Genomic DNA, 11,082 nt, shown 5'->3' with positions numbered 1-11,082 from the left:
CAGCTGAATTCAGTACTTGCCACTAGTGGAGTTAGCTTATAATAATAGCTACCAGACCAGTATTGAAATGGCATCAGATGAAGCATTATACGCCGGAGGAACCACGGTTATTTAACGAGGGTCAACACTACTTAGGTAACTGTGGTGGTTTAGTTAGTTGCTTGGTTAGTCTATATATAGACTTGCTTAGTGTTAATTAGAAAATTTTAAGGACAAAATTTTTTATAAGGAGGGAGAATGTAACGCCCCAGAAAATAATATGTATGGAAATGTAAAAAAAAAAAAAAATTAAAAAAATTAAAATTAATAAATATTAATTAAATAATATAATATTATATTATATATATGTGTGTGTGTATATATATATATAAAGTAACTTACTTCCCCAGGAATCAAAATTAAACAGAACCCCCCCCACCTTTCCAAGCGCATAGCCCCCAGCTAAATTCTCTCTGTCTCTCTCTCTCTTTCTCTCTCCTCTCTCTCTCTCTCTCTCTCTCTCTCTCTCTCTCTCTCTCTCTCTCTCTCTCTCTCTCTCTCCTCGGTTTCCTCGGCTTAACGAGCACCAATTGGAAAACAGAAAATACCACCGAGTTTCATTCTCCGCCACCAATATTTCTACTGGAGTGGATTTGTCGTAGGAGCGATGTAGACACCACTCCCGGGGTAAGGTAAACCTTTTTCCTTTCCTCAATTTTTCCTTAAATCTTTAGTTAATCGATGATTGAACATCACCATGGGGTCCTAGTCTCAATTGTCGTCATTTTAACCAGAGTGGATTTTCAATTTGGATTTCCTGGGCACCACTCCAAGACTAGGGTAAGATTTAGGGAATTTAGCAAGTTTGCTATTTTTGGGAATCTAATTATTTATTTGGAGTTTATAAGCTTAGGAAATGTTAAAATAGTCATTGAGAATTTTGTTAGTCTAGAAATATTAAGCAAATTGTAATTTTGGGGTTCAACTGATGGAACTGGGAAAATGTGGTTTTAGGGTTCAGAGTTCTGAACGCCGCAGGTGTGGGTTAGGATTATTACCAGACTTTTCAGGATTCAGGTAAGGGAATTAAGTTAAGTCGGGATTTTTTTATTAAATATGAATTGATTAAACGGTTATATATTTATTTATTTTTAGTTCAAGGATTATTTTGAAAACCAACCGTTCAACCGAGATTTTACAAATGTAGGATATATGATACAGTATATTGAATAACATGAACGATGGAAAATCTGATTTATTTTATGAACTAAAAATACTGTGTATCTTTGGTTATCTCCTGGATTGTATTCAAATACTGAAAATGTGTGGTGGGTGAATGATTTTGTGGTTTATCGTGAAACCAAATTTGTGAATGATTGTGAAATATACTGGAATTGTTTGTGAAATATGTTAACTTTACCGTGATCCCAAAAGGGGGGGTGAATTGATATTTTTAAAATTTAACCTCTAGGTATTCCTCCTAACAGTAGTTGGTTCACAACCCTATGATCAGTCTAGTGCAAATAATGTAAATATACCAGAAATTAAATAAAACAGTTTAATCAATCACATAAGCACCAGAAAGCAGTAAAGAGAGGATGACACGCAGTATGTTATCGAGGTTTGACCAATTGCCTATGTCCCCGCCTTGGCAAACTAGCACAAGGATTATCATAATAACTTGCTCACCTAAACGGGTAGAGCGGCACCTATACAAATCAGGTCAATTAGCACAGGGCTGACCTTAATCTTTACACCAATCCTTATCGAGTTGGATTATCACCCCCTCAGGCCACGCCTAGAATCACTCAGATATACAATCAAATGGTACAATATGAAAGTGCTTTCACGTAAATCAGATTTGTACACAAATGCGTTCAATCACATACACCACAGATGATTTAAAATGTAATCTTAGTGTGATCTAAATAGTTCAATTCTCAAATGTATTTTCTATCAGTGTAATGCGTACGTAAGAGTGTCAACAAACAATTTTTGTATTTCAATGTGTTCTCAATCAAGATTCTCAAACAAAGATATTGTGCAAGTTTCAAATATTTCAACTAGTGTATATGCTTGGTTTGCAAAGCTAAGCAATCTTTGTGTTTAACAAATAATATAAACTTGAATAGATATTGCCACAAAGATTTGTATATCAAACGCAAATATCTTTTCACAACAAAGTCAATATGAATCCCACAAGATATTTGAGTAAGTTTGAAAATATTTTTACAACCCAAAAACAAATACAAACTTCTAAAGATATTGCAATGAGAATGCAACTCTCGAAAGTTTATCACAAGCCTTCTTAGGATAGGCTTATTAGAAAAGCCTCCTAAGAATTCTTAGGTTATGCTCTTGTAAAAATTGATTCAAGAACTCATGTAATGAGAGAGCAAACCTTTGAATGAACACACTCACTACACTTACAAATGATACAAAGAAATGAAGAAGGTAAGTTCGTGTGGTTTTTGAAATAGTATGAGCAGTAGGAAGTATTTTGCTTGAGAGAGAAATTTAGATTTTTGTTTTTACTAATCGATGCTTAATTTTCCCAAATGAAGGGGTATATATAGACATCCCATGATTTTTTACCATTGGGGACCTATTAGGAATTGTTAGAAAAGTTTAATAACATTTTAACCATTTTAACCCTGCTTTAAAAAATTAACTGCGGTAAAAAATAAGGGGCAACCCGAGAGGTCCGGTCGACCAGATCTCATATGGTTTGGTTGACCAAGGCATTTTTTAACTGAGTGCTCGGTCGATCAAAAGTGGGCGATTTCCCATTTCTTCGAGGTTCGGTCAACCGAGCCATTTTGAACTGGCTGGTTCGGTTGACCAGACCGTTGAGATTTTTCCTAAAAACCCTCGATCGACCAGGTAGTTGGAGCACAAAAATGGTTCAGTCGACCAGATGGTCAAATTGTTGACCAGAGAGGGTTTTGGTCGACCGGGGGGTTTTGAACTGCATAGGTTCAGTTGACCAGGACCTTGGTTAACAGTTGACCCAGGTTTGGTTTGGTCGACTAGCCCAAAATGAACTGTGTTGGTCGGTCGACTGAAAGTGCACAATGTGTGCATTTCGGTCCTGTTTCAACAATCAGTTACCCTATTCAAATGCCTAACACATGCAAGTGCAAAGGTGAGTGTCCTAAGGTCACTTGGGGTCCAATTTTGAAGACACCGAAAAAGTTTGGTGTCGGTCGACCTTCATCGACCGAAGGGAAAACCCTAAGGTCTTTCTACGATCACTTTTAGTTTGTATTTGGTTTGAGCTTACATAATAAATCATGCATGTGTTGTGTGTGATTATTATAAACCAAATATCCTAATTACTATTATAGACCAAATTTTGCCAATGAAATATATATATATATATATATATATTACAACATTGAATATAATATTGGTCTTCAGTTCTTCATTTTCTCCATGTGCTTGTGCATTATGATTTTGACAGTTTTGGTTCCTGCACATAATCTCAAACACCCATTAGATATATAATGAGTATTTGTCATAATCAAAATCGGGCGTGACCTATAAGGTCAACAAAATATACTCAAACTGCTTGTGAATAATAAAGGGATTTGATATGACGGTCGAAGGCCGAGTTTTATATGATGGTCGGGGGCCAAATTTTATTTGACGGCTGTGAGGCGAGTTTATTTGACGGCCGAGGACCAAGTTTTATATGATGGCCGGGGCCAGGTTTTATTTAACGACTGTGAGCCGAGTTTAATTGATGGTCGAGGGCCGGGTTTTTATTAAATGGCAAATATAAAACGAAATGATTTAAATTATAATTTTTATTACTTAAATTGCATGATATACTTTAGGAACCCTAGGGACCAGTGTACTGTGAGCATGATATCGATGCTAGTGATTGATTATTATACCATGTCACACTATTTTGGATAGAAGTGTAAGGGGTTTTAGCCGACAACTTGCGTGAGGTTGAAGTAAGGGCGTCAGACTTGCAACTTGGCTGTGGATGCCTGCAAATGTACTTGCAGAGAATGATGTTTTGACTTTGTTTTGGGCTGATCACCTAGACTTAGTCTAGTGTTTGGGCTGCACAACCCGTGCCATAGGGGAAGTAAATGGCGTTAGTCAGAGGGAGTTGTCTTATATGCATATATGTGGATTTATGTAAATGGTGTTAAATATTTATTGAACTAGTTTATATTATAGAAAGGAAAAATGATATTTTCAACTGTATGGAATGACTATATGTTTTTAAAGGATATTTTCAGTTAAATGAAGAACTGGTTATTTTCAGTATACACTAGAATTCATGCTGGCCACACACTGATTTTAACTTAGTCTTCCTTACTGAGAAGTGTTTCACCCCTATATACAAATTATCTTTGCAGGAAACACCAAAGATCGTGTTTAGCATACTAAAGGGGCCGAGCTAGCCGTTTAGTTTATATATGTAGTGGGTATAGATTGAGTCCTCTTTTTGTATAGTGTTATGGGTTGTAATATGGATTTTCTTGGAGACCCTTGTGTATAAAAGTAGTTTAGCACTCTCGTAATGTATGTTGGAGAATTTTTCATTATTTTTGTTACATTTATGTATTGACTATGGTATCAAGTACACAGACGTCGCTAAAGTAGCACTTGGGCCCCATGTGGCGGATCGGGGCATCACACTGAAATTTAAAGAGTGAAGGGTAAGAGTGAGACCGAGATTTTTTACGAGGTTCGGCTTATCCCCAACCTATGTTCTCGCCTTAGTCAATACCACTTAAAGATTCCACTAACACGTTCCTTTGCGGGTGGAACAAACCATTTACAAACCATCATTTAGGGTGGAGCCCCTTCTCCAAGCAATACCCCATGCTTAGTTACAACGATCTAATGACCTAAACCGTCAAAGAAATAAGAAACAAGAAACAAGAAACAATTTCTTTTGTACAAAGCATGCTCTCAAATAGAGCTGATTAGTACAATTGAAAACACTAATATAGTTCAAACAAATATCAAAAGAAATTGAATTGAAGCTCAAGAACTACTTCACTGAAATACTTCTCTTGATAAGAATCAGTAATTTAGAAGTTTTAGCTCAAAGAAGATTGATTTGAGACTCAAAAATTCTTAGCAATTCTTAATATGAAATAGTGAGCAAGAGAGCTTTTGGCATGAGAGTAGATTTTCAATGCTTGGTGTGAATTTGATTAAAGAAGACATGCATTTATAGGTTCAAAAAGGTTTAATTTGTGTTGCCCAAGTTACTTAGAGTGTTTCCCAAGTTTATACGAAATTTAAGGCACAAGAAACATAAATTTAAATTTTAAAACTTTTAAAAATATAACCATTAACAGTGTTCAGGCGCCTAAAGTCTCGGGGTCAGTCACCTGAGGTTCCTTAAAACTGTGAAATTTTTAACTAAAAGCAGGTCAGGCGCCTGAGGTTACTAGGGTCAGTTGCCTGAGCCTACACTGCCTCTTCAGAAATTGCTCAAAAAAATCTTCAAGCACTTGAACTTAATCTTTAGTCACCCAAACAGTTATTATTTTTGTTTTTCAGGTTATTTTTAAAAAACTCTCAGCTATCTTACTTTGTTACTTAAAAAAAAAAAAAACATTTTTTGGGATTTTTTAAAATAAAGTCTCTAAGTCCAAGACAACCCCTAATGACCTTCAAAGCGTATCAACATGACATTTAGTATGAAGTACTTACATAGGTTGTCCTAAAACCTTAAACACTCTAAGCTTGAAGGCTTCATATGAGTTTTTGCTTTGAATCCTCTTAGACTTGAGCTTGAGTCATCTTTAGGTTTCTACATGCTTTCAACATTTTGGTTCTCTTGAACATTCTTTTAATCACTTTGAAGGTGAGTACTTAGTGATCTAAAACTTTCATTTCTTTTGAACTTTTGAACTTTATCATTCAAACTTTCATGAAATATCATCACTTAAATACAACAAGTTAAATCAACCTTTATTTGTTATCATCAAAATGAGATTCGAAAGTCATGTTAGGCTAACATGTTTCAATCATGAGATTAGACTTAATTATGATTCAATTAAGTTGTAACTTTAAAATAAAAGTTCAATTAAGCTTTACTTTTAGAAATTGAAATGTATTTTGAGTTTTAGTTAGAAGATTAAGATTCATTAGACTTTAATTCTAGGAATTAGGAGGGATTGCGTTTGAATTTTAGAGGAGCAAGGAGTATTTGGTTGGTCTTGTGTAGGTGATGGAATGAAGGCGGGAGCATATGAACATTTTTCCTTTGGTGCATGACTATTTTTGTATTTTGTATTTTTTCTATTTTTATATTTTTGAGAATACTCTTATTTACAATAAATGAGTGAGATGTGAAATGTGAAAATACATCCTCCATAATGGTAAAAAAATTATGATTTTGCTATCTGGTAAGGTGGGAGGTCAGGGATTAAGCACAAGATATTCAAGAGAATAAAATCGTCCCGAGTGCATGACCATAAAGAAAGAAAAATTTTAAAATTTTGTATACATTTTTAAATCTTTAAGAGTGAGGAAAAATTTTATATTTGTACTTCAAAATCAATTTTTTCAAAGCAAAAGTGTAACCCATTATTTATTTTAAGGGAACAAAAGAAGTATAAAATACCCAATTTTATTATAATTTTAAAAATAAATTAAAAAATCTCAAAAGAGTACAAAATTTTCTTTTTAGGATAAAATAAATTAGAATAAAAAAAAGAATTTAGAAGGCATTCAGTTAAAATGGACCATCAACAACAACTAAGCATGAAATTGTTCTATACTTTTTTTTTCACATATTTAAATTCCAAAAAATACTTTAATTTTTATAAAGTTCATGTTAATTAGTAAAATTTATCAGGAAAATGTTTTTTTTTTTTTGAAAAATTAGAAATGTTAATTTAGAAGATATTTTCCGTCAAACGGAGCCGGAGCGGAAGAGTGGACCGAGTGGTTCCCTTGGAGCCATTTTCCCACCAAATTCTTAAGGCAGTCCTACACATTAGCCTCACCCAGCGATAACCTTTCCCGCCTCTCTTTCCAATTCCGTTGGCTTTATCAAACCTTCATTTCATACAGAGTTCACGCTCTCTCTCTGTCTCCAGCCATGGCGGACTCTAGGGCTTTTTCCGAATACTATGCTATACCCGCCCGGCAGGGATCAGCTGGCGTCATCTCCAAAATCCGGTTGGAGAACTTCATGTGCCACAGTAACTTGGAAATCGAGCTCGGCGAGTATGTCAATTTCATCACCGGACAGAACGGAAGTATCTCCCTCTTCCTCTTCCTCTACCTCTACCTCTCTCTCTGTTTTTCTGTGTGTGTGTCTTTAGACCTGAACCTGCTTTATTAGGAGGTGTTTCGAAAGAAGTTGTAAATCGCGGGCTTTTTCAACGTGTTTCGTAGAAAATGTATTTGTTTTCGAATACAACAGTGCAGATATGGTGAGGAAAGCGTGTTTCGATAAGCGCTTTCTATTTTCGAAAGTGAAAAAAAGTGGAATTGATGAAGCAGGTCTGGTTTATGCTTGGGAGTTCTGGAAACAAATGAAAATAAAGGATAATTAGAAAAAAAGAGACTGGGTGGGAATTGAGATGCCTAGTATGCCAGTTCTTGAATTGTGTTTTTATGTGTAAATTCGATGTTTGTAGGTGGGAAGAGTGCAATACTGATAGCTTTGTGTGTGGCGTTTGGATGCCGAGCTAAAGATACGCAGAGGGCATCGACATTGAAGGATTTTATAAAGACTGGTAGCAGGTTTGTTGAATTTCATTTTTTCTTTCAAACATGGGTTTTCTGAAACTTTGAGCAAAGGAGAGGAGGTGGGCTGTGACCACCGTTTACTTCTAATAAGAGCACAACAATAAAAACAAACATACATGCATACATACATACAAGCCCTGTGTTCATGGGTTGGTTACATGAATCCTCGTCTGCCATTTTGCTCAATTCTGGGCAATATCCTTTGATAAATGGAGGGCTGTGAAGTGCTCAATTCTGGGCAATATCCTTTGATAAATGGAGGGCTGTGAAGTCCTTACCTAGAATCTCAATTCAAGTTATTACGCGTCTATTGCTTTTCCTTCTACTACCACTAACATTAGCTAGCTCACTTGGTGTGTTGTTTGGCTTGCATTGGATGGGCTCAATCCATCTTAACTGCTCTTCGCTGATCTTATATTCTATAGGTGCTATACCTAACTTACCACAAATGTGTTCATTCCATAAACCATCTTAAGGGCTCAAATCATCTTAACCCCCCTTCTCCAATCTTACATTCCATAGGTGCTATGCCTAACTTACCACGAAAGTGTTCATTCCATAGTTTATGTTTTATAGTTATACCACTCATCCACTTCAACATTCTCATTTAGGGAACTTTTACTTTTTGAATATGTTGTTTCATCTTCGCCCAAAATTTTGATCTATATAGTATAATTGGTCTTATAGCTATCCTATAACTTTTACTTTTAATTTTAAGTTTGTGAAACTGAAAATCAGACCAAAAATAGTCAAGAGCTTATTAGTGCTAAACATGTGAGTACGCTCAGCAAGTTTATATTTCTAAATTAATAAAAGTTTGCTTCTTTTTTCAGCAATGTAATGACAAGCACTGCTCTCGTGTGAGATCACAAAATTCCTCTTGTTCAGTGTTAGCCAAGCTTGTTCTCTTTGTCCATCTCTTGTTTGCAGAGAACTTTCCACATTAAAATGAAGCAAAACAGAGTAGTCATTCCACCCTTTTCTTATCCACCACCAAAACCCAAACTGGGCATTGTTCCTTTTTATTCTTTGATGTCCATTCATTGTGATTAGAGTTGTAATGTTCAACATTGACCCTAAAGCACAATTGATCATTCTCAATCACCAGTTTTCAAACTATCTCCTGAGTTTTTTTTATTTTTATTTTTTTAAATTTATATAAACGTTTTATAGGCTTTGCTTATATAGGGAGTCATAAGTCTAATTTTTTGAACCTACCTTCACTCAAATACTGAGATCCTACTGAATATGGAACCATAGGTTTTAACTCCCATTTGAAGAAGAAACATACTTTCTAATACCATATCAAACCCAAAATCCCAATTAAAAGTGTTAGATTACCATTTTACCTAAAAATTTAAACTATTAATTAGTGGGTCAACAATGTATATCAAGCTTTTAATACTCCTCTGTACGTGCAGCCTGACAACATGTGGAGAGATAAACACACGATAAACACTACCTAGTATAGGATATAAGATAACTTTTAACAAACAATTAATAAACACAAGCAAGAAGACTAGAACCTAGGACCTCCTGGCAAGCTGCTCTAATACCATGTTAGATTATTTAGTACTTTACTAAAAGCTTAAGTTATTTAGTAGTGTACCAATAATGTGTATCAAGATTGAATGCATATCAAATGCTTGATGACTTTTGCTATAAGAAACTTACGTAGAAATACCCTTGAAATGGGAAGTTTAGCTATCTCCAAGCCCATGGATTATTCCAGGACTGACATGCTACATCAAAAGGGCAAACATATGAGATCTATAGTGGTGCGTGCACGTCAGCTCAAACAATGTCAAGGAGGCCATTTGAGTCATGTTGACATTGACTATAGTTGAAATACTTGACAGTTAACACTCCAATAGCAATTCCTATGCCCCAAATAAAAACATTTTGCATATTCCTCTCCAGATTTTGTCTCAAAATCTGGAAATTTGATGAAGAGGTGATGATAATTATTTAATTGTCTATTTAACTTGTTCAAAGGTCTTTGTATTTTATTTTTCTGGTAAATATCTCATGATGGTGCACTTGATTGCAAGTGAATAATATTGAGTAATATTTAAATAAATCATAATACAGTTCAAATTTTTATTTTAGATAAATTGATATTATACTACTGTAACTTAGCTACTATGTGACAGCACATATACAAAAATCTTAAAATATAGGGAATGAAACCACAAGGACATGTTAATAAAATTATGTAATATTATTGATATATTGCAGATGATAAAATTTTAATTCGAATGTTTATGTGATATCACATAAAAACTCTAACAAATACAAAAGCATCTTCTCCATTTTTTAAAAATATTTTGTTAAAAAAAAAAATCAATTTATAACTTCTTCCATTTGAAAATGTCAATGATTCATTGTTTCTTTTAAAGAATAACTCAAAGTTGTACTGTTTTTCTTTTGTAATTATGATATTTTTTATGAAGAAGATAATATAAAATCATATTATAATGCATTGTTGTTTGATTAAAATATATTAAAAAAGCCCATTTCTAATAATTTTTTTTATCAAAATATAAGTATATATTAAAAGAAGTGTTGCAGGAGTGTCTGTGGAGTGGCTCAAGAAGTGTTGGAAAAGTTCCAAAAATTTAAAAATATTGTTTTAAAAGATTTTGGATGTCTTCATAAAGGGTCAAATGCATGTCAGAAAACCATTTACAGAGAGTTGGTGTGATGGGTACAAGAAGGACATGAACATGGTATTCTTATAGATAATTTTTAAATCTTATTTTTTGTAAACTTGCTATACATTTATATTTTGTTAGCTCGTAACATTCTAAACAACATAAGGAGTGTGGTCCTACAAATATCTCATTGTAGGATGATTTGTTTATTTTTTATTTTTTTGGGGGGGGGGGGATTTGTGGCTATTCGGATATATTGCTTTCTTTTATTGATGATTGGGAGGATGAGTTTCTTGATCTCTCTCAAGAGATTCTAGCTAGATCTGTTTTTGATCATTTTCTTATTTGGTTGGTGTCTAGAAAGGTCAGAAGGGGTCCTACACCTTTTAGGTTTGAGAAATATGTGGACGGACCATCATGGTTTAGAGATGTTAGAGACATATAGTAGGAAAACGTGAGTATTTTGAGTGAATTTAGAGTGCTTAATAGGAAGGAGATTGAGGAGGGGTTCACATGAGAGGAGGAAGTCAAGTGCATTAGTTTGAAAGATGACTCAAGAGCGTCCTTTGAAGTCGTAGAAGGCAAAAAACTAAGTTTAAATGGGTAAGGTAGGAGTTATGACTCAGTTTTTTCATAGGTGGTGAATGGGCAAAGGAGGTGTAATTATATGAGAGAAATGGAGCTGCAGACTAGGGAATTAGTGATTGAT

The 11,082-nt window shown here is 34.5% G+C and overlaps 1 protein-coding gene across 2 annotated transcripts in view; it reads left to right on the top strand.

The window, feature by feature from the left end:
* Positions 1 to 6,892: 6,892 nt before the first annotated feature.
* Positions 6,893 to 11,082, top strand: part of LOC131146872 (structural maintenance of chromosomes protein 6B-like) — a 108,265-nt gene continuing 104,075 nt past the window's right edge. The window contains exons 1-2 of one of the 2 annotated variants that reach the window (XM_058096704.1): positions 6,893 to 7,223; positions 7,608 to 7,713. In XM_058096704.1, coding sequence (XP_057952687.1) covers positions 7,064 to 7,223; positions 7,608 to 7,713 — 266 coding nt within the window. In that variant the 5' untranslated portion in view covers positions 6,893 to 7,063. The remainder of the gene's footprint in view (positions 7,224 to 7,607; positions 7,714 to 11,082) is intronic. The other variant, XM_058096705.1, reaches the window with a different exon arrangement.

This window comes from Malania oleifera, chromosome 13 (genome assembly GCF_029873635.1).
Source record: "Malania oleifera isolate guangnan ecotype guangnan chromosome 13, ASM2987363v1, whole genome shotgun sequence".
NCBI lineage: Eukaryota > Viridiplantae > Streptophyta > Magnoliopsida > Santalales > Ximeniaceae > Malania > Malania oleifera.
This window is presented reverse-complemented; position numbering and strand designations above follow the sequence as displayed.